This window comes from Hippichthys cyanospilos, chromosome 13 (genome assembly GCF_059441005.1).
Source record: "Hippichthys cyanospilos isolate Australia breed blue-spotted pipefish chromosome 13, RoL_Hcya_1.0, whole genome shotgun sequence".
Lineage (NCBI taxonomy): Eukaryota > Metazoa > Chordata > Actinopteri > Syngnathiformes > Syngnathidae > Hippichthys > Hippichthys cyanospilos.
In genome coordinates this window covers 9,130,514-9,154,161 of record NC_142381.1, presented here as the reverse complement: position 1 = coordinate 9,154,161, position 23,648 = coordinate 9,130,514, and the positions used below count along the sequence as shown (strand labels likewise).

At 41.3% G+C, this 23,648-nt stretch overlaps 4 protein-coding genes across 5 annotated transcripts; 3 read left to right on the top strand and 1 right to left on the bottom strand.

Moving 5' to 3' along the window:
- Positions 1–617: 617 nt before the first annotated feature.
- Positions 618–14,714, top strand: zdhhc5b (zDHHC palmitoyltransferase 5b). 2 transcript variants are annotated; one of them, XM_088431358.1, is made up of 13 exons: positions 618–745; positions 2,873–4,143; positions 4,970–5,091; positions 5,784–5,941; positions 6,736–6,908; positions 7,020–7,122; positions 7,224–7,315; positions 7,466–7,598; positions 8,106–8,214; positions 8,298–8,404; positions 9,171–10,108; positions 10,207–10,230; positions 12,248–14,714. In XM_088431358.1, the coding sequence occupies exons 2-12, from the start codon at positions 3,995–3,997 to the stop codon at positions 10,223–10,225; spliced, it is 2,103 nt and encodes a 700-aa protein (XP_088287484.1). In that variant the 5' UTR covers positions 618–745; positions 2,873–3,994; the 3' UTR covers positions 10,226–10,230; positions 12,248–14,714. The 2 variants fall into 2 exon arrangements, with proteins under 2 accessions (XP_088287484.1, XP_088287482.1); XM_088431356.1 differs by lacking the exon at positions 10,207–10,230.
- A 6-nt stretch (positions 14,715–14,720) lies between these two features.
- On the bottom strand, positions 14,721–16,889 carry tmx2a (thioredoxin-related transmembrane protein 2a). Its single transcript, XM_088431359.1, has 8 exons — positions 16,642–16,889; positions 16,477–16,537; positions 16,116–16,229; positions 15,954–16,030; positions 15,762–15,868; positions 15,552–15,617; positions 15,312–15,441; positions 14,721–15,242 (listed from the first exon to the last, which is right to left on the bottom strand). The coding sequence occupies exons 1-8, from the start codon at positions 16,828–16,830 to the stop codon at positions 15,078–15,080; spliced, it is 909 nt and encodes a 302-aa protein (XP_088287485.1). The 5' UTR covers positions 16,831–16,889; the 3' UTR covers positions 14,721–15,077.
- On the top strand, positions 16,658–19,974 carry pmf1 (polyamine modulated factor 1). The gene is made up of 5 exons (XM_088431360.1): positions 16,658–17,213; positions 18,015–18,120; positions 18,812–18,912; positions 19,130–19,325; positions 19,835–19,974. The coding sequence occupies exons 1-5, from the start codon at positions 17,029–17,031 to the stop codon at positions 19,898–19,900; spliced, it is 654 nt and encodes a 217-aa protein (XP_088287486.1). The 5' UTR covers positions 16,658–17,028; the 3' UTR covers positions 19,901–19,974.
- Positions 19,975–20,115: 141 nt separating this feature from the next.
- Positions 20,116–23,648, top strand: med19a (mediator complex subunit 19a). The gene is made up of 6 exons (XM_088431277.1): positions 20,116–20,442; positions 20,737–20,859; positions 21,682–21,815; positions 22,044–22,140; positions 22,216–22,313; positions 23,126–23,648. Exons 1-6 carry the CDS (start codon positions 20,223–20,225, stop codon positions 23,189–23,191), a joined length of 738 nt encoding a protein of 245 aa, XP_088287403.1. The 5' UTR covers positions 20,116–20,222; the 3' UTR covers positions 23,192–23,648.

Sequence of the window (23,648 nt, the reverse complement as noted above, 5' to 3'; positions counted from 1 at the left end):
GCCGGTGAATCAAGAAATCACCTCATTAGAATCTGTCAGACAAATTTATGTCGGCTACAAAATCCCAAGGACAATGCATTATGCCAAGAGCCAATGAAATTCCAGGAGAAATGACCAAACAAATGATTTAAATCGATCAGTCTGGAAAATGTTACAAAGCCATCTCCAAGAATCAACACTTAGAAATTTTATTTTGTTCCATATTGCATCATTTATCAAATCTTGGACAACAGAGCATTTCTTGCCTCCATTTCTGGAAGAAGAGTCGGGTCTGCAGCTGGAGCACTAGCTTAAGAATGAGTAACCATGGGGAAAATGGGTTAGGGGTAAGTCAATCATCAAATATCATTTTTATTGGGTTTTATCCATTTTAGAAACTTTTTTTGTGTACCTTTGGGATAACTACTATGTTGTGAATTTCTGCTTGTATTTTGATTGTGAAAAAAGTATTTAAAATTTATTATTATCTTATATTAAAATAAAGCCCAATCTTATAATGGTCACCGTCGTGCAGTTTATTTAACATAAAATGGCATATTAATTATATTTCTGATGAGATCAGTCAGACCACGCCTCCAGCTTCTGATTGGCTATTCGCCCCACCTGGAGGACAAGCACACAATGCTCCTTTTCCGGGATTCCGCTGTCGGCCTAGGCGAGCGATGTCGTCTGCTATCGGCTAACCGAGGTTGGACTGAAATTGCTGTCATCTATGAGCAAAATAGCTCACGGTTTGACTGTTTAGGTACGTGCGACTTTCTTTGTTCAACGATTGCGGTAAATGCTCTTGAATATTTCATAACGTTGGCAGCCAAAGAGGCGTAGTCGAGAGTGTAAAGGTTTCATTTCTCGTCGGCTAACTCCCATTAGCGTTGACTGTCGCAAAACTTTCGAGGCAAGGTAAGCGCAGCAGATCATTGAGCAGGGAGTGTGGGTAAACCCTTTGTTTTTTATTTTTGTCATTTGGAATTACACTTAACATAATCGCTTATTGCATTTATAGTTTGATGTGGTTGATTGCGTTGCTTGACGATGATGCCGAGCACTGCCCTGGCCTGTTCAACGCTAGCCCTCTTATTAAGACAGATCGTTGAAACACGGCGCTATGATCTGTCAAACAGTGTACATTAACACGAAACCTTAAAAAAACGGAGGGTAATTTTGGCATTGTTAGGCATTAAACCAATTAAATTTGGTTCGACTGAATGCCTGGTGACGTGACCGTTAGCTTCAGATGTGAATTGTTGCGGTAACATGACGGGCGACGCGGAGATTTTAGGATTAACATCCATTATAGTGCGGGGTTGGGGGGGGGGGGGTGGATTTGGTGTGGGGCAGATGAGATGATTAACAACAGACACAGTGTCATAGTGTCGGTACGACAGCTCCGCGTTTGTCCCAACTCGGTTGTTTGGAAGAGGGGCGTGTCCAAACGATCAGATTACGCTTGCTTGCTCCTCCAGATCCATTTTCACTGGTTTTCACACCGCACGAACTAGTTTTTCATTTCGCAACGGGGGATGATTCCTAAATCCACAGACTATGACAATTTGAATGACGATTACATTTAAACTCAATGCTTGATAGTTGTTCATCCCTGTAGCGGTTTTAAAGGAATGTAACCCCTATAATGGTCACCAAAACGTATTTTTACGCCCGTCGGTGCTTTTGCAGCAATTAAGGCATTCATACGGCAACGCTGCACGTTGCTTGATGACAGCTCCACTTCCTCAGTCAATGAATTTTAGCGGCTAAATTATCCGTGTTTTGAGTGAAACCAAGATGAAATAAGATGTGACACATATATATTAATGATTTTACATGTAATGTAGAAGCGAATCCATTCTTGAATTGGTTTGAATTGTAAAAGCAAGATATTGTGAATCGAATACCACTGTAGTAGACTTTAGACCAAAAGAGACCGTAGTCGAATACATTTATAGGGTAACAATGGTTAATAAAATGAAAAATCTTATTTTTTTGTGTCTTAACGCTTTAATAACGCGTTCATTATGACAAAATGTTGATTGTGAAACCAAGACTGACTCAGAAACGTCTTTCAGAAGTTAGTCAATCTTCCTGTACAATGCATGTCAAATTTCTGCTTCTGTTAGTCCGAATGAGGTGAATGACTACATAATGTAATATGGAATCTGCAGTTGTATATCGTGGATTGAGTTTGTGCACAGTGCATGTCAAATTTCTGCTTCTGTTAGTCCGACTGCAGTGAATGAATATGTAATGTACAGTAATATGGAATCTCCAGTTGTGTATCGTGGATTGAGTTTGTGCTGTACACTGATTTTCAAGGAATTTGTCTTCTGCAAAATGATTAATTGAAAGCAGTAGACCCAATGCCGTCAAGGTGTTTCAAAAATTGTTCCAACACCAAAACAAAACTACCCATAGGAGATAAAACTACAAAAAAAGTATTAACTGCAAAAGCCATGCTTTGAGTAACATTGAGTCAAATGTTCAAATGTTACCTAAAGGGGAAGTAAAACCAAGAACAATCTTTACAAAAATATTTTCTATACATCCCCACTTGTCAACACGGTATTCTAAATAATAATGCATTAGCGGAGTACGAATGAAGCAGCATAATCCACCCGATCTTATTCAAGTAATTACCTATCATGGCTCACTTTGTGAAAATAACATGACCAAACTCTGAAAACAGAGGTCTAATTTGAGGTTTAACTTCCAGAAAACAGTACAGCGCTATTCACTAATTTCGAGTAGAAACATACTCCTTTTAAAGGTCTCTTTTGTTTGGCCAACATCATGTTACTGTGCAAGATAAATAGGGGTAGCACATTGAGACTGCTAACTATTCATATTCACACTGACATTATTTATTTATTTTTAACAGGGTCTTCCTTCAATCTGCCATCACAAGTTGTGGAGGAGTAATATCACGGGAACAAGTTATAAGGACTAACATGCTTCAGACTATGTAACCGCCATGTTGCAGATGGCTGTTTTTCAAAGCTGCACAATGGGAGAGGAGGTCTATGTGCAGAGAATGTGGAGGTGGGAGAGGTTTCTACATCCAGGCCTGGACAAATGCAGTGACATCACAGTGAAGTGCACGTGGCTTCTTTTTGGAATGAGTTGATTTTTTTTTTCTTTGATTCCGCTCCTGTTACCACATAAAAACTGACAGCAGTGCTCTCAAAGGATCTGGCATGGACTTGGCTTGAGTTTTATAAGGTTATAGGGGTTACTATATTATTTTAGCTAGGAGTTCCATTTGGACTTTTCTTCAGTTCTAAATCTGTGCTGACAGTTCAACAGTGTGGAACCGTCCCGTCTGCAGCCCTCAGCCATCCTTAGCTTCTTCCACCCACCCAGTGCCTAAATAAGCCCCCTCGGGACAATCACACAAGTCATCAGCAGCTACTGCGCTCAATCCCTTGCCTGTTTTCCTCAATGTGCATCTGCTCACCGCCTGCTGGCCCTTCATCCGCTAAATCTTTCATTTTCTGCTCCCTTACTTTGAGATTTACTTTTTAATTTTCTTACCATGCCAGATAATCAGAATTCAAGCACAACGATTGCAATTCATTAAAAAAAAAAAATCGAAGACTGCGCTTTTGTATGCACACGGTGTTAGAGTTACGACTTAATTCTTTCATCAAACACAGTACCATTGAAGCCATACAACAATATATATGAATTGCCTATACATATTTTGTATTACTTTGCACCTGTTTTTTTATGCTTAAATTACAATTCCGCACAGAAAATTTTACATTTGCAAATTATACACATGCAAGTGGAAGTGTACAATATGATTTTAAATAGTGTATGAATGAGTGTCACAGTAGGCGTTGCTGACCCTTCATTCATATGCTGCTTTGCTTCGGTCAACCCATGGCCAATCCCAAACAAACACGTTTTTTTTCAAATTAGCTGGAAGAAGAGCCTTTAAAGTAGGTAGACAGTAGATAGCTACCTCTCCCTTGGTCTTCCTTCCATTGCTCCATCTCTGATGCCGGGCTTCACCAGTGGGGGTGTTGGGGGAGGAGTGGGTGGCCAGGTTTCTGCTCCTCCCCGCCCTTTTAGACCCAGCCGATATGTCCCGGTGTCCGCAGCCACCACCTTCCTTGTTGGATCCACCACCCTCTTCTTCTGCTTCACGTGAGTCTCTGTCAATGTCAATTTAACAATACTGTATATTGTGCCATATTGAGTGGGTTCCAAACATTTTCTCTGGGGTGCCAGTTTGGATTGATCAAGCACACCAAAATCATTAAATAATTTGGATATTGTTTTTACTACATATTAGTGTTTTTGAATATACTGTATATCTGTCGTAAAATTACCTTTATGCTGGTAGAAATGATCTACTTCAGTGTTATTAAGAGAAATGTTACTAGTTTAGTTGTAAAGAGTTCTCTTGGATATTTAGGAAAGCTCTAAAGTACGTTAACATCTTGGTGGCCAATTTCTAGGAGTTTTAAAAGCGGGGACATGTCGAATATAGTAAATGCTCACTCGCACATTTGTAATCATCTCGTAGTTTGCTGCCGCAACCAGTTCTGGGTGTCAAGTTTATTTGTACAGCCCTGAATCACTGCAGTCTCAAAGGGCTTCACAGATTGAAAAAAGAAAAGAAGTCATACTGTACATCTTCAATGCACAACAGTATCCTCTGAACAAGTAGTAAGCTGGTATAGGCACCAGCAAGCCTGCGGTCTTTGTGACGATAAGCAGCTCTCAAATGGGTGGATATTTTGCTGCCTAAAAACTGAAACCAATTAAAAGCCATCATGTCCCCATTGTGTCAAAATGAAGCAATAGCGCAAGTTCACTGATACAATTCTTGCCGCCGATGCCGCTGGTATCTGACTATTTAACAGCAGGAAATCCAGATTTGTACCATGCAAATACAAACATTGCTTCTGAGAACTGCTGTTTTGTTATCGTAACAATGTATTTTTCTTGCTCTTTCTACATCTCATAGCTGCCCTTGGTTGTACGAGTATTTCTCCCCCATCATTCCCATTTATATTGCTGTGATCTTCCTCTTCACGCTGGCCAACTTCTGTATGGCGACGTTCATGGATCCGGGAGTCTTCCCTCGAGGTAAACACAAAAACCAGTTGTTGTGTATTTAGGTTTTAGGTGTCAGGCCGAAAGCGTAATCAACATAAATATATATTTTACAGCATACTGTATTTAATTGAACATGTTTTTTTATTATTATTATTATTATTTTGGTTCAAATAGCTGTTTACTTATCTTTGTGTCTTTCTACTCAATAATCATCTCAAATTATTTTCAATTGGGCTCCATTTTAGAGTTCTGTGACCACCATTCCAGTTTGGGGGTGAACATTTGCAAAGTAGTGCCCATAAACACACACAAATGTTGCACATTTGGGAGTATCATTCATCTAAACTGTGCAATTTGACTTAATTTTTTTGTAATATTTTGGTTTTTCAACACACAACATTTTCTGTGGGGAACAAACATAACACGTTTTTTTTTTAATCCTTTAAAAAGCCACTGAAGTGCGGCCACCAGTTGCCCATCGCTGCACTAGTGTCATTTTAGTGCAAATCAGTGAGAATACAATGACAAAGTGTATGTTCTTTATTGTAACAGAAATAGAAAATGACTTTTCCTTATTTTTTTTCTGTCAGTTTCAGTTTAGGAAGTTTTCAATTGGAATGAGACGTTAATGTGTCTTAAACGTTTTTAGGTTTGTCACACAAGTCTGTCATGTCTTGCCAGTTTTAAATATATTGAAGCGTTACTATTTGTCCCTGCCTTAGCGGAAGAAGATGAAGACAAAGAGGATGATTTCCGTGCTCCACTCTACAAGACAGTAGAGATCAAAGGCATCCAAGTGCGCATGAAATGGTGCTCCACCTGTCGCTTTTACAGACCCCCACGCTGCTCTCATTGCTCAGTGTGTGACAACTGTGTGGAGGTATGTGCACAATATCCGCGTTTGTCTGTCTTGCTTATTTTCAATCCTCCCATCTAATTAATTTGGATCTTGACAAGGAATAACGGCTGAAAGTGCAGGTCGCTATTGTCTGGCATAATTTCTCCATGATTTTTTTGACATGCAAGCAGGATGTTGTTCAAGCACTGGTGAATAAAAAAAGTAAACTGATTAAATTATTGTTTTTAATTGGCTTATGGTATAAATCTCTATGACTACTATGTGATCTATATACACATGCCACAAACAATTGACTTGCTGACAGGATTCAACGGGACATCCAAACGTTTTCTACGTTTTCTATCATGTGGTTAAAATTAGTGATACTATCATGAAAAATGTTTTAATGATATCATGATAATATTGATATTGAGTAATTTTGTGATATATGTGTGTGATTATTTTTTATTGTCCCTTACCATGGTCAGTATTGTTACGTTCCATTTTTATTGCTGGTTTGATCTTTTGATGCTGTGTTAGTTGATCAATTCCCATTAACAAAAACTGTATTCCATTGTATTTCACTCTAAAAATGGATGGAGACTAATACGTCTTATTAGTTTTGATTCAAAAGGTATGTTTATGGTTGTCTTCTTTATGTTGACCATCACCTGAAGTAAATGATAATATTAAATTAATGATATTTTCATGTAATTTCTTCAAGTATTAATAGTGCATGTACATGTTTTCTAGTGTACAATTAGGTAAAGTTTATTTGTGAATGGTTTGTGTTCTGGATTCCTGTTCCTAATACATTTTTGTCTGTGTTCTGTTAGGACTTTGACCACCATTGTCCATGGGTGAACAACTGTATTGGTCGGCGCAACTATCGCTACTTCTTCCTCTTTCTGCTGTCACTCACCACCCACATCGTAGACGTTTTTGGCTTTGGCCTAGTCTACGTTCTGCATCACCGCCAGCAACTTGACACACCACATGCTGCAGTGACGTATCCTTAACTGTGTCCAAGATGCGAATTACAGCAGACTTTTACAATTTTATTTTTCTCGCCTTTTTTGGGGTTAAATGTTACATGTCTCCTTAGCGTCTGACCAAACAGTATGGCTGTGATGTGTGTTGCTGGCCTGTTTTTTGTCCCAGTTGCTGGCCTGACTGGGTTCCATATTGTGCTTGTGGCGAGAGGTCGGACCACAAATGAGCAGGTACGTGCCAAATTACACCATTTGTTGTGTGTTTTTTTTTTTTTTTTTACCGCAGATGATACACCCAATGACCGTATTATTGTGTGTCCCACACTCGTTAGGTGACAGGAAAATTTCGTGGAGGTGTTAACCCTTTCACCAATGGCTGTGTCAGGAACGTTTCACATGTACTTTGCAGCTCACTGGCACCAAGGTCGGTCTACCCTTATTTAAAAACTTCTTGGAGTCATTTCTTCTTTTGACTGCCTCCTTTTCCTTTTTCACCCTTCATCCTTTTTTTCCTTTTTCCTTAAATCGTAATGAATAATGAATGACATCTGACATGACCACGTCTTTTGTTCAGATATACGGGTCGTTCCCGAAAACCTCAGACAGTGGAAATCCAGCCGCCCTTCCTCAGGCCGCCTCTCACCGAGGCACAACTAGAAGCCAAGATCCTGGACAATGGTATCCAGAATGATCGACACAGCACAAGAGTAAGTATGATGAACACCCACAGACCAGCATCCGACCAATTAATCTGCCGATTATGGCCCTTCAAACATTGGATAAATGGCAGAAATCAATTCAACGCTACATTATTCTACTTGCTTTTTCTGGTATCCATTGCATTGTGCTTCCAAAAAAAGTAGCAGGTTAAAAAAAAATTGTTATAAATACTTGGGAGGCCATTGATTTGTCCAAGACAAATTTGAATATGCGACACGGAAAGAGGTACATGCTTCAGCCTCCGTTTCACTCACCCGATTGATGGTTATTCTGTATTTTTTCTGCCAAAAATGATCGGCCTAAAAAAAAAAAAAAAAAAACTGGTCTGGCCCTAATCTTTGACACACTCGAGCTTCATTTTGATATTTGCAGCAGGGCTTTGCCCTGTCACATGCAAATAGCTGGGTTTGTCTGTTCTATGTCTGTGTGTTTATGTTACTCTGATCTATGGACTCAAAAAGACTATGGATTGGTCCTCGCGGTTGTCATTTCAGTCAAAGAGTAGTTTGGATCAAATGGAGAGCCAGTCGGCAGACACAGAACCTCCACCTCCCCCAAAGCCAGAGCTTCGTTACCCTGGGCTGTCTCGTGGTGACACGGAAGGTAAGACATACACCACACGCTCATCGTATCCAAGTTCAAATATTGTTGTCTAATAACATGCTAACCTATTTTCTGAATTCTAGGAAGCAGCTTGTTGACAGAAGGCGTGCCCACACAATCCATGTACAAGTATCGACCTGCGTACAACAGCCCAGGAAGGAACCACAGTGCCCACACGCATGCTGGCAAGGTACTCACATTTTAAATACATGTTGATTGTGTATTTTCAGGGTAGGGAAAATTTTTAATGACCAAAATAAGCCCTAAATGTGTTACTATGCAGCCTATGATTTAACTTAAGCAAGAAGTTAAATCAGAACTTGAAAAATGAGCTCTTATTAGGAAAACCTAGATTCCCTGCATTTACCTTCAACTGATGTATTCCCAATTGCTTTGGAAACTATGACTCCCTCCTCTCTCTGATGTCCTTTGTGGTTAACACCAAGCCCCTCTTTTTTTTTTGTTGTTTTTACTTGAAATTGATCGTTCAGTGGCCATCGGTTGATCAGTAAGTCCTCAGCAAGTGTCATGTGTGTTTCCCTTTGCCAGTCTGTGTGTTGGCGTGGATCTTGCCCTTCCCCTTAAAGTGCATTGACTGGAATGTGTAGTCGACGTACTGTGTATTTCCATTTCTGTCTTTGACATGCAGCGTCAGTGCCTGTTCAAACCAGTCAATGTTTCCAATGCAGTAGTGTGATGATGGAGTAGAGCACAGATCAAGCATCCACACCCCTCCCTTCGTCGAGCACCACTCTTTTATTCCTGTTGGAATCTGTCGAACGAACTGTGTTTCCGTGCTGCCTCTGCAAATTTTCCTGTGGTAACATGGGGACTTCTCGGTCTTTCTTCATCCTCTCCTCACTCGTCATCCTCATCACGTTCCTTCCCCCTCTCTCCTGTGTACTCCTCCCCCTGCTCTCCGTATATCTGTCTCTCCTCCTCTCTGCTCTCTTCAGGTGATCCGCGGGGAGAGTCTCGACTCTCCGTCTCCCTCTATTCTTCACTCCAGCCGCCATCCCAGTTACCGTTCGGAACCGAGCAGCCTGGATGGGACCACAATAGTGGTGGGTGGGGCGGGGGCGTTCAGAGGGGGAGGGGAGAGGGTTGAGGGCCCCGGAGGTTTAGCTAGGACTGCGGGCGGGGTATCGGGGGGTGTGTCGGGTTACTCCCTGACCGGGCGCTCCCACACTTCGTACCCATCCTCCCTGCTTCTGTCCACCGGGGGCTCCCACTCTTCCAGCCTGCGCTCAGCGCACATGGCACACAATCCTCTGGCCACCCTCCAGTCAGAAGGTACTACAGACACCAGCTATAAAAGTCTGGCTAACCAGACCCCTCGGAACGGCAGCCTGTCCTACGACAGCCTCCTCACGCCATCCGATAGCCCCGAGTTTGAATCTGCCGCCCACGAGTTGTCGCCGCAGAAGCCTCGTGCTCCGTTCCCCTCGGCAACGGGCGCTGCCATCAGAGGCCAGCCCGAAGCGGCGTCCCCCACTTCTCCGCTGCAGGGCTATACTTCGCCCTTCCTCTCAGCTCAGCTCAGCCAGCAGAGAGAGGGCCATCTGCTCCAGGGCTCCGCCACTTTCTCCTCCCCCCACCGAGCCTACCTGCGTGCCGTCAGCCCGCCCCCTCTCTCTGGGCCTCCCGAGACGCTGCACCTGCTACAGCATAACCACGACTCCTCCTCCTCCTCCGCCAGAGTTCCCCGTAACTCTGTGTCGTCGTCCTCCTCCCCGGGGGCTCGCTCGCCAGAGCCTCCTGTCTCCCCGCCACCTCGCGGCCTCTCCCTGGGCAAGTCCCAGTCTTACACTGGGGAAGCGGGGCCCCAGCACAAGCTTCGGGCCGCGGTGCCGCTGGGAGGGGGAGGAGTTGGAGGAGGGCATCAGGCTCCACAGTGAGTAACGCTACGTCGTCATCGCCACGCTTCGCCTGCTCCTCTTCCTTTTCCCTCTCTTCCTAATCTTCCTCTTCTTCCTCCCTACTTTGTGTCAGCCATCCTCTTCCTCCCTGATCTGTGTGAGTCTTCCTTTTCCTCCTCTAGTTTCCAGTTAGACAATTAGCGTAAGGAGCATGCCAGCATGCGGTCGTTTTCATCCAGAAGCCTTTTTCTTTTGTCGTCCCGTTTAAACCTTGTAGGTCTCTGAAGATTAACAGGAGGAAAGCATTAAGCTGTGTTTGGAATCACTCCCTAGCCACTATATGTATGTGCTTTATTACCGAGTTTAACTTCCCCGGGTGTTACTGACATTAAAATACAGGCCAATGCAGTAGAGATGTGCCAAAAACAATCAGGATCTTGATTCTTATTTACTACAATTCAAAATGGCTACACAAAAATAAATCCACTTTGTGCACTGCCAAGGAAGAGGCATCAAACATCTCGTCACACGCCAACGCCATGCTGTGAAGGTAAACTTCAAAATAAACACACCGAATAATGCATGGACCTCAAAGGAAATGCCGCCCCCTCATGTTATTTTTAAGTTGATTTCTGCAATGCTAGTTATTTAGCAGCTAGGTTTACTTTGCTGTGATGGTGGAGCGCTGGTCTCGACTCCTCTGAACTGCATTCTTATTGCCATCACATCTCTACAAACATCAACACATCATTAAAAAAAAAAAAAAAAAAAAAAAATCACTCACTGATTAGGGACGCTAAGAAACCGCTACTCAATTACACTGTCTTGAAATGACACACGTCTCAAACATTAGCGCAAGCCACGAACTATGTGGCACATTCGAATGCGGTCTGACTTCAGGGAAAAAAAAGAGGTGCAGCTTGACTCTCACTGTAATAGCTGTGAATATTTAAACTGTGGGCTTTCTATCCATCCATAAAAGCAGAATGCTTCGGTTTAAACTATTTTATACAACTATTAAAAAAAAATCCATCAAGTCACATGTTTGTTCCTAATAAGAAGGCTTGCCTCTTCCCATAGTGTTTCATAGGTCAATAAATCAGTCAATGGCAGTGGTTTCTTCTTAAAAAGTATTTAATATTTATCTTCAATAAACTATGCAACATTTTACCATTAACCTTCAACTTGATTAATTCTCTGCCATTGATATGAGTGTCCTTGTCAATCAGGGTTCTTTTTTTCCAACGTAGATAGGCGGGGGTGCATTTGATGCTCCTGCACTGTAAATTGTAATCTTGCAAACAACTTTACTGATCCATAATCACCAGTAGATGGCATCAGTGCTCCAATTTCGATTTGAGATCTACACAGTTTGTGAGTCAACTCTTTGATGTCGAAATGCTCTAAATTGGCTGGCGGAGAATGATTAAATATAGGAGCGTATAAGAATTCAGTGAAACCTACTGCATATAAGGTAAATGCAAATACTGGTACTTCTTTGAAAACAAACAGTACAAATATTTTTCAAAAAAAATTCTAAAAGTTTACTGCCACATACATACGTTTAATTCAATGTATTGTTAATACATCTGATCTGTTTTGATTAAATGTATTTTCAATTTGAGCCTTTAACGCTGTCATTCTTTGTTGATCACATTTGGATAATTATTGCACAATATAAAGTAAGTCATCAATTTTGTAATGCTGTTTGAATGTGTAGTGTGTGGTGATTCCCATGTATGTTGAAAAGTACAAATGCTCACTAAAAAGCAGTATACTGTATCCCATGATGCATTGCGGCGATAGCAGAAAAAAACAATCATGCAAAATAACTCGCTTTATTTGTATTTTGTATAAATAAATGACTTGTCTTAAAAGAGTCCAATGTTATTATTTAATCATTTACTTCAAATTAATTACAGACTGTCTTCTTTTTGCTCTAACAGTGATGTAATCAGGGCACACCCGAATAGCGTTCTCAAGAACTGGTTTTCATCTGGCTGAAGAGGGAATTATTTTGTCCGCTATATAAAGATCCCTATATAGTGAGTTAGGGAACAAATGAATGATTCCAAACGCAGCCTTTGCATTGTAATACGCTTGAAGTTGTTTTCAAACCAGCACCTCTCACCTCCATTTGTCTTCCTCTCTCCTCCCGCCGGCTCTCCAATCAGATCGTCCTCCCGCACAATCATGGCCAATCACACCACATCTAAACCAGGAGGCGGAGTGAAAAAGATGACCGGTGTCGGAGGGACCACTTACGAGATATCCGTTTGAGCGACAGAGGAGGCTAGAAAAGCCACTGGACACCTTCCACTCGTCTCGTCTCCTCTCCTCTCCGAGCAGGATATTATTCATGACTGCAGAGCCAAAAGCACCGTTGCGTGCCCGCCCGCCCGCCCGCCCGCCCACCTGCCTGCTAGGTACCGACCGGCCTTTTGGATCTGAACAAAGACTGCACATGGCTCTTGTTTCACAGGCAGACACCATTTGGAGGCCCTTCCTCTGAGGACGGGCCGCGCACGCAAACTGTTTGACGTGCTTATGTTAGGACGCAGTATTTTTGACATTTGACGGCGGCCGATTGAATTTTAAAGAAGATTTTGGAGTGTCGACCAACGAGGACTGTTTTTGTTTATGGACCACGCATCCTGTCGAGTGAAAAGCATTGAGAGCATCCAACCTATAAGACACAGTATCATTTTAGTTTTATAAGTCCTTGTTTTTAAAATATGCTTTTATATAAATGTGTAAGATCTTACAGATAATTAATGGGTCCTGTCGTCAGGTGGTGAAAATGACTTATCCATAAGGGTGGCAATGTATAATGTGTATAATTGTTTATTTTTAATTACAAATGTGTTGCCTGTTTATAATTGACGGCTGCATCAGCCACTCGTGAGCTCTTGCCGAAATTGCCGTGATCCACAGCGTTGACCTCGGACGTGGCAAAACAATTGAGCTTTATTTTCAAAAGCCACAGAAAAATGTGGAGCGCAACGCATCTTCGTTGAATGTACCTGTGTAATGTTTTTGTGCTTGAGGCGTTATGCAAATTCAGTTTTGTAGCTTTAAGATCGTCTGTCTTGTTTACGATGCTAGCCCAATTATTTTTGATCTTTCCATGGATGACCAGCCACTAAGGGGCAGTGAGGGGTGGGCTTATTTATTTCACCAGTCAGAAAAAAAAAAAAAACATTGTAGTTCAGAGCAAGACATGTCAAACCAGTCTTTTTTTTTTTCTTTGTTTGTTTTTTAAATTATGTTTTTAAGAATGCAGTATACTAGGGATGCACCAAAACCTTTGGGACAATATTGGCCCCCAAATTTTCGCTTCTGGTCTAAAGGCGACAAATTGAAGGGTATTGCTACAGTGTAAGTATGAAATGTTGATGGTCGATGTGTCGTGCTATTCTAATTCTTGCGGCTACGTGTTGCTCGTCAGTCATCCCGCTTTGGCAGGCTCCGCCAAGGGCCATAGCTTGTTATTTGGGGGCCCAAGTCAAACAGATGGTTCAGGAAGTGAAGTTGTATTTGTTAGCAATGGGTGACCTTTTTGTTTTCACGCATCACAACAGAACCAAGCACACAAATATTTAGCAAAGGGCGCAATGATACAATAGAGGATCCCCCCTATGTATTACCTGTGATGTTTCAGTGTCTTGCCTCCTTGACATCATTTTCAATCCCTGCCTCGAAATTCCATATGGTGCATTACTAAAATATACAGTGATCTGATCTATCTTCCTTACTTTAGACCATTTATTGTGAAGAAAAACACACTTTTTCTTCACTTTTTTCTGTTGGTATTATAAACTTCTTAATATTTAGGATAGGTCAGATGGTTTTTTAAATTCACAAACAGTTCTCTGTTTAAAGATAAAACGACAGTGCATCGGAAGTTCATTACCTTTCCACTGCGTCTTGAAAGCAAGAGTGCCATCTAGAAGAGTAAAAAAAATATCCAAAGTGGATCATGCAGCTTCATTTACCCAACACTATAAGTGACATCTGAAAACCCACAACCAGAGGTGACACAATTAAACCCCAAACAAAAGCTGAATATGTAAGAAACTCAAATCAGGAAAAACATTTGTATATTTGCATCTGATTAATTGAATGAAGAAATTCTTAAATTTTCTAGTGGCAGCAATGCTGAGGGAAAAAAAAAAAGCAGAGCCATGTAAATTTATCTTCCTGTTGGCCATTACAGATCTTTTTTGGGGGGGGTGGGGGGGGGCTGTTTGACATTTCCAATTCTGCCAGGCTGCGTCATCATGCATGCAATTCTTGTTCATGCTAATTGTTTCCCTGGTGCGCAAACATGACATTTTTGGTACCCACCCCCGGGGATCACAATTGAGTCAACATCAATGGCACAAGTAGCTGAAAAAGAGATTAGCAAACCTGTGTTATTTTCCTCCTCCTCTGGCCGAGGATGGCACCCACTGAAAAATTCAAACCCGTGTGAGTATGTTGACAATGCTTAATTGTGAGAATAAATACTGGTATTGCTCATGTGAGATTGGAACGAGTTTCACCAATATCTGTGACACATTTAAGACTTTTCCAAAATGGCCTTAAGATTTTTTGAAGATGTCTTCTCAGAATAAAAAGGTCAAGTTGATGAAATACAAAGTGTGCTGAAGCATAACTGTGTTTTTTATTTGCTTTTGAATGATAGGACATTAGTAAACAAGTTCCACAACTTTACACAGTAGCGAGATGTTGTGCAGCCAACAAACATTACATACAAAAAAGTTATTTAAATAAGTTGATAAAACTTCCCTTGATCACTAAGATTTTGCCAGTCCCACTTCGGCTACCAACTTTACTCCACAAACAGACTGGTGCACTGACCCATTTTTCCCTTCACTCGGAAAATTGGGAAGCAGTCTACATTCTATGTTATTAGGGATTTTTTTTAACAAATACTGGAAGGCAGGTCATCATTAGAAAAACAAAACATACAGTAGATCTGTGAACCACGCTTTCCAATCTTCACTTGTCTTTCTTGTTCTCTGAGTTTTGCTCCGGAGTGTCCACATCAGGCTCCGCCTCCTCGGGTCGAGAGTTCTGTCGCTCTTCCTTCAAGCCGCGACTCTTGTTCGGCTTCTTGGACTTCTGGAAGCGCTCGTTGAGATCAAACTCTCTAATAATGTTCTCCTAACAACGGAAACAAAATATTAGCGGGGTAAATGATGTCACTACCACGGATGCTCCATTCTGACAAACCTCATTGAAAGTCCAAGAAATAGCTCTGCCTTTACTGTCCACTGCTGGACGCCTCATGACTTCGTGCCCGCCTTGAAATAAAACCAGTGAAGGAAGCTGCTTGGACAGAGGGGATGTGCTCACTTTGTACCTGGCCAAGAAACAATTTCTATTAGATGGAAAAAAAATGTGCTTTGCATTTGTTGTCAACCTGTGTGGGCAGTATATGAAAATGGGAGAAATGGGGTAGGTAGAAAGCACCTCTGTGAAACCTCTCCATAACGTCCAATATCCACCTTCCCAAACCTCAGCCCAGCACAGTTGTACCTGCAAGACACAGATCACGTACACTTTTCAAAGGCATACACTAAGCAGATTTAATTCATGTCATAGATGTACATAGTTATGCAGCATGTGAGCCTAGCATCTCAATGTTTTCTAATTCTGATGGAGTGAAAAGTTATATCTTACTTGAGTGAAAGGTCAGCAAAGACTGGCGCGAAAGACTGGCAGTCAGATGACCAGTTGGCGTAGAATTCAACAATCCAGGTGACACGGCTGTCTTTCTGCAGCTCCTCCTGGAAGGGAGGAAAAAAAAACATTCTTAAAATTGCACAAAAGCGATCCAGAACATTTCCCGAACATAATGAGAATGCAGCTCACGTCAATAGTCTTGTCACTGAAGTACTTGATGTACTCGGGGCCCACGTATAAAGGAGGCTTGCATGTCATGACAAATGCTGGTGAAAAAGTTACGGTGACTTTGTAAAATTTAGTTTATAGTTGGGGGACAATAATCGAGACGGTTCTGATGAAGCCACTGACCGACACATAGTGCGAGGTAGAGGATGCCGAGGCGAATGTCCAACCGGAAAAAGAGGATGACGTTGGCCACTTTGCTAAACAGGAACAAGTTGCCAATGTGCTGCTCCAAGGTGACTGCAGGTAAGGGACAGACAGATGGGAGGGAGAAAAAAAATGATACAAGGTCAAAACACGACCTTCAAGGGTAATGTTTACACAACAACGTGCTGGTTTGCTTGTCGTGGACTTCTTCCTGTATGAGGCAAAGTTTGCCTGGGGTGGCAACTCTGGAATGGTTACACATTAGATCACATATTGACTAAATTGTTACAGGGAAAAAAAAAATCAGTGTGTGCGTGGGGAGGTTTGGCCATATACTTACTTGCCCTTCTGTTTTTCATCATCACTATGGCACTCAGGAACATGAGAATCTCCACTTCTCTCTATTTAAGAAAAGGAACGCGTGAGAATGTACGCTAAGGCACTTGGACTGTAACAAGACGCCGAGATATTTATTTAGCCGCGTTACGCGAGCCGCGGTGCTCACCCAGTCGAAGTCGCACGAGTTGCCGTCCTCACGCTGCGTCGCCAGGTGCTCGCACAAACCGGGAGCCTTTCGGACGACCAAGAAGGCGATAGTCATGAAGAAGGAGGTGATGTAATACGGTTTGAGCAGCCATTTGTAAATCTGGGGCAGGTGGTATAAGAAAGCGCAGACCCCGGTGATTAAACCCATTTTGCCCAAAGGGAGCTATCCAGCTGATCGTGTCAAATGAAGGAAGTGACGCAGCGTTGCTTCCGTATTGCCCCGCGCATGCGCGAAAAAGCGTCTCCACTGTGCTTCGGCCCTCTTCGCTTACCGTAGTTTGGGCGCGTAATGCAAAATGTCAACAGTAGAATAAATTAGGAAGACGACGAAGCAGCAACAGTAACAATGTCGAGTAAGAACTCTGCAACGAAACATCGCTCCGATGAATCCACGGGAGAGGGGTCATCTCAGGGTGTGAAATCGGAAGCAGCTTGTAAAGCATCCAATATTGACGAACCTCAAGGTCATCGCTTTAAGTTGTACAAAAAAGTCGTTGACAAAAGCCTCGAAAAGTTCATGGACTTCGCTAGGTGAGCTATTATTGTTTAATTAGGATAACATTGGGATTAATAGAAATTTCTGGGTTTGTTTGCCTATGTATACAATGGCTGTGGATGTGTGCGAAAGCGTTTGCATGCGATCGCGTCACGCCACAAACGTAAGATGCAGTTAACGCTTGAAAAATAGCGCTCTGACTGATTAAAAATGTTCGCGTTCATATTTAGACATGATGAATGATTCCTTCGCATTGTTTAAGACTTGATTTTTTCATGCAGTATATATAGCGATATACTGTAGTTAATTTTTCACCACCCAAAAAGTGTTGAACGTTAATTGGTGAACGCCCATTCACGTCATTTTACTGATCACGGACATCTCTTCAACTTGGCTGATTTTTATTCCCTTCGTGCCCTATGATGTCGATTGTCAAATCAGAGAATCCGATGTTTCAAACTCCATGCTCAAAGGCCCTTCAAAATGTTGGTGCCACGCCCACTCCAAGCGTTGCACCGTAAATGTGGGGCCTTTTTTTTTCTAGCGAAGTACAGACCTGCAAATTCCCGTTATCTATGCATGCGGCCTCTGTCTGTTAATGTTTCTGCCAGTAAAATCACACCCATGTAATTGAGTTCATATAAAAGAAGCCTAATTGAAAAATACACATTTAAAGGGTCAAAATCTTTAAAAATAGTGCACCTATAATAGCTTTGAGAGCAGAGATATAGCAATTCACATTTGTGTACCTACCTAAATAAATAAAATATGAGGGCAACACAATTAAAGCTGTCAAGCTCCTCTATGAGATTTTGTTTTGTAACTTTTTTTAACAGTTCCGACAGGTTTTCCAACGTGTTCCATCAGCTCTACAAGATGAACCGTCAGAAGATGGAAAACATTCATAGGCAATTTGTAGATGAGTTGCAGACATTCCTACAGGTAAGAGTATACATCGCACACTATATGTATACAACCCTCACTGTTTGCAAAACCCATTCATCCATCCATCCACAAATATTTATAGCCAGTTATCCTCACTGGGGTCACAGGTTTGCTAGTGCCTATCCCAGCTGACTTCGGGGGAGTAGGCGGACCCTGAACTGGTTGCCAGATAATTCCAAGGCACACAGGCATGAACAACCATTCATGCACCCAATCACGTCCAAGGACACTTCACAGTGTTGTTTGTAAATTCGATTTAGAAAACAAACTTCGGCAGTGCCAGGGTGCTGGCTTGTGCAGTGGCCATGCTCATAACTCAAATTTTCCCAATTGAATTAAACATAAATTCCACTAATCCATGTTAGCCTCCTCCTAAAAACAAACAATACATGTGTGATTGCAGGAAAAATAGCACCCTATATTATTGTGAACAGTAATAACATGTTCAGTAAGAGTGTAAAAGATAAACAATTTGTGTCATGATTTCATGTTGCTATTTAATTGTGCTGTACCTTCTGGTGTGCCTCTCTTGGCATTCTCTTATCTGTCTTTGTGATTTAAAGAAGTACGTCAAGTGTAAGCAAACCCAATGCTACTATGCCTAGCCGTGTCCATAGTGTGTTATGTATACTTATTTTGGTGTATTGTTTGTACACATACTTGACTGAGTGTTTCTTTCACTCTGTAGGATGAAATCAGAAGACTGAATGAAGAATCAGGAATAGAGTCCAAACTCAATGAGCTGGACAAATTGGAAAGTGCTTCTAAGAACAATCCAGACGCTGAATGGTTGGTACACAAGAATGGAGATTCCAACTGTCAATTCCTCCTTTTCTTGCAATAGTCATGATACAGTAGTTGTTTTTGAGGCAGATATGATGCCGTCCAACATTTTTGTGTTGCCCACTTCATTGCCTTATTTCTTGGGGCAATGTAATATTGTTGGTCTGTCCAGCAATGTTTACAAAATTCAAAAAAATTCTACCCATCTCTATTCAACTCTTAGGCGCCCCTCAGGGGTTCCAGAACAAGACTTCAGCAGCTTTATAATCCCCATTTATAAAAAGCAGGAGGCTTATTTGCAAAGGGAGCTCAAAAAGATCCAGTCGGAGAATGCTGCCCTTGCACAAAAGGTTCAGGCTGGCAGGGAGAGGATTGCTCAGACCGAACAGCTAATATCAACAGCTGTTGCCGAGCGGGAGGTGAGTGTCAAAATGTTTTATTTGTCACTTTGTCAGTTGTTTTTGCGATGGCAACACAGTTACTGTAGTCTTCCTAATGTTAGTTTTTTAATAAAAATAAAGGAAACAATAAAAATGCTAAGGAGTCTCCTGTTGCATCGTTCTCTAAAATAGAAATAAATAATCGCGACTACTGTATGTGACACGTGTGGAAGTTTTGGGTGTTATTCTGTGCCTTGATGTGTTTTTATTGAGTAGGACTAATTTTTCCAGCATCACAAAAACTTGTACGTACATAATTTCAAATAGATGTGCAGTTGTTGTAGAAAATTGATGGCTGATGAAATAAGATTGGATTACTTTTTATTTAATCAGTAGACGTACACATGATGAGCAAGTCTTTTCCAAATTGTAAGACTATAAAATAAATATTAAAAAAATTGTTGCACGTTTTTGAAAATTATTTTTATTCATGTATCTCCACTTTTAGTTACCATGTTTGTGTGTGTGTGTGTTTCTGTGTTTTACAGGCATCAGTCATCAAAACTAAAAGCCTGGCATCCTCGTTGTCCCCTGCAGATGTGTTTGAATTTTGATCATAATGACTGTCTGATTTAATAGATAAAACCTATATATTTTTTTCGTGATTCTTTTTTTCTTTGGTGGGGGGGTCATCAGTAAAAGAAAACAAAAAGAATGTGCTTTAGTGGTCTCACTCTTTTGTGTATACATTACTATACGGCGTAATCACATACGCACTTTGATCAGGTATTACGGTACGTTGCCAGTTTACTCTTGGTATTACGTCAATACGTCACAAAAGATAATATTTCAATTCGGAAACAGCACGGTTGTCTGTAAACCTACAGATACACATAACTCGTTTACATCTATATTTCTATAACAATAGGGACAAGTATGACGGAAATGTTCTCAACACTATTCGGTCAAAATGAAACTCAGGGACCACCCGGTTCGTCTTCCCTGGGATTCGGACCCGGGAAACCGCCACCGCCTCTCCCGCAAAATCAAGTCTCTGTGGCGGGGCAGATGCCACCACAGCTCGGGGATGAGGGGCCTCCACTGCGAAAGTCTGGAGCCATGAATGAACCATTCTACTTACTACGAGAACTACCTGGTATTCCATCATTAGAATGGACTTTGCTCGATTTAATTGTGTTCTGCGTTTTGCGAGGCATTAACATGACGTGTTTTTAAAAGTAGTGTGTAAACATTGCTAACGTAGCTAACGCTGGTTTAGCAGATTGTCGCTTCTTGGAGCAAGTGCCAACACTCGCATAACAATTTAAAGACTAAATGTCATGTTCGTGGTAACTTTGTTCAGTGTGGTGGTTATTACTGATAATCCACGAAGAATAAATTTGACACGGAGTGTAATGTACGCATATCAATGTGGACTATTTGTGTTTAGTTGGAAACGAGTTAACAGGGAACACCAACCTCATCACGCACTACAACCTGGAACATGCATACAACAAGTTCTGTGGGAAGAAGGTCAAGGAGAAGCTCAGCAACTTCCTACCAGAGTTACCAGGTAGGCCATGCATGTGGAATACATACATTGATCAGTTAAAATCAGGGCTATTCAGCGTTCAGCACGTCCTGGTAGGATTTGGGGTCATCCCTCACATCAATTCTTTTAAGATGAAATGTGTCTTTTTGAATGCGGGATGGGAATCTTCGACTGTCACGCCCCCAATCTGTATACCTCTGATCATATTGGGAGTGTATTGGGTCATAATTCCCAAACCAATGATGGTCAAACCCCATTCATAAGCAACGGAGGGAAACGTTTGCAGACTTGTCGCTTTCATTCATCACAAGAGTTTGCAAAACGTGAAGTGACTGTGTTTACCCTAAATGTCCATTGATCACGGCACTGGGGAGTTTTCTTTCAATCTCGTTTTAAAGCCGTGGTGCAGCTGTATCATTTGAAAAACTTAGTGGACCTTTGCTCTCCTGTCGGCAACTAGTAGATAAACCAGTTTTTTTACACTACTGTAAGGGCATACATAAATCTTTGCATTTAACAAGGATTTTCAAGTTGAATTTCCTCTGTATTTGTGTCCTGCAGCACAAGCTTGACTTCTAGAATGGGCTGCATTATTATGTGGAACATTGTTATATGGAAGCCAACAGGAAGCAGATTGTTTATTTTCTTTCTAATATTGATTTTTGTGACATCTTGAATTGATTTGTAATCGTAGTAAATGAGAATCCAGATTTTATGTAAATTTTGGGCAAACCTTATAATCATTATACTCTTTAGTATTAATGGACCCATTAGGACCAGACCTGCGCAAATCTTTATGCTCATCATGAATGATAACCTGTTTTTTTTCCTTGTTTGTTGCAGGTATGATTGACTGTCCAGGGAATCAAGATGGAAGCTCGCTGCGATCCCTGATTGATAAGCCGCCAGTGTCTGGGAACTCCTTCAGTCCGCTCACCGGCGCTTTGCTTACAGGCTTCAGACTACACACGGGCCCGGTAAAGATCAAGTACTATGTTCTCTTTTGGCATCCCTAGATAGGACTGTTGAGACCCAGCTCTCATCAATCAATACCTTTGATGAGTTTTGGGGTTGACTCTCTAGTTCCTGTTAGAATCTTAAAGCTGAGATCATCCACTCAATACATTTTTACACCAACAATACAATTTGTGTTTTCTCCAATGTGTGTCATCATGCCTTTGAAAAAATACATATCTCTTTCCCAGCTCCCCGAACAGTACCGACTGATGCACATACAGCCGCCGAAGAAAAAGAGCAAGCACAAGCACAAACATCATCGCCCACAGGACCCCTTACCACAAGGTAGGACGATGGCCTAACACGTACTGTCAGTAGTGTTTTTAAGGCACCTTTTCATGCGGAACTGTTGTCACACAGCGGAAACGCCGTCAGATACCGACCCCAAGAAGAAGAAGAAAAAGAGAGATGACGATCCAGATCGGAAAAAGAAAAAGAAAGATAAGAAAAAGAAGAAGGTAAGAAGCCATATTTAGAGGGGGGGGCATAATCTTTTTTTTAAGTTTATAAATAAAATAACATTCCAAAGCCTTATAAGCAAAAGACACATTCCAGACCTCGAGTTTGTGTGTTTGAGAGCAAGGTTGCATTTGATAACATGAAACGTTCTTAAATGATTTTTTTGACACATTAATATATTTGCTTTTTGTTCCTGTGTTAGTTTTTCTTCTTTTTTTTTTTTGGGGGGGGGGGGGGGGGGTAGTATAGCTTTTGTATATTTAATGTATGCCTCTAGTGGCATTCTTTGTCTAGTTGACCCAACTAACAATTTATTTCATATAGGAGAATTATGTGTAAGTGTTTTTTCATGTGAGCTCATCATAGAGCTGGGCAATGAATTGAATTATTTTGATCAATTCATCATTTTAAAAATCAACAATTTTCTAAATTGTTGATTAAATGCCACTTAATTGTGGCATTTACGCAAGTTATCCATATTCTATAAATAACTAGGTTTTTTTTTTTATTAACAAACTATTAGGTTATTACTTCAATTAAAATCATACTCGACAAGAAGACAAAAAAAAAAAGATTTTGGTGCGGTGTTATATCACTCAACCCTAACCTCAGTCCCTATTTTATTATGTTTATTTAATCATGCTCTTTAAAGAGAATAGTGTACATTTCTACATTACCAGACACTACAAAATAAATACAAATCTGAATCAGTAAGAAATTACTGATAGCATGAAACCTTCACATTGCCTCTTCAAATTGCATATATGTTGATGGTTCTCCCTCCCCTCCCTCCTCCCCAAACCTCTTCCAGAACCGCCACAGCCCCGATCATACAGGCCTGACCGGCTCACAACCCAACAGCAACAGCCTCAGATAGGCCTGAGCCCACGTGCGCATGTCTGAGAGTGACTATGGTCTGTTTGTGTGTGTGTTGCACAGATAAGTGTATTATACAAAGTTTGATTGTGTGGAACAACTGTTCAGGAGCAGTGGGCACAAAAACACTCTGGACTCTGTTTGGCAGTAAGCTCTGAGCTCTGTCTCCCACTCTTTGATTTTGTTGTAAAATTGTTCCTCCCTATTTCCAACACAAGCTAGCTTTTGTTACAACCCTTAATGATTGCTTCAAGGTATGCCTCATAGCTTAGACTTCCCAATCAATATGACCAGGTCAAGTCCACAAGGCTTCAGAATCAAGTAAAAAAAAAAAGAATAATCACGGTATGAATGATCTTGCGCTTAGTTGTGCATACAGTTGACACTGAGCCACATTGCTGTAAATTTATAGGCTAAAGTGTGTTGCAGTTATTGTAAATAAAACCTCTTTTACACAA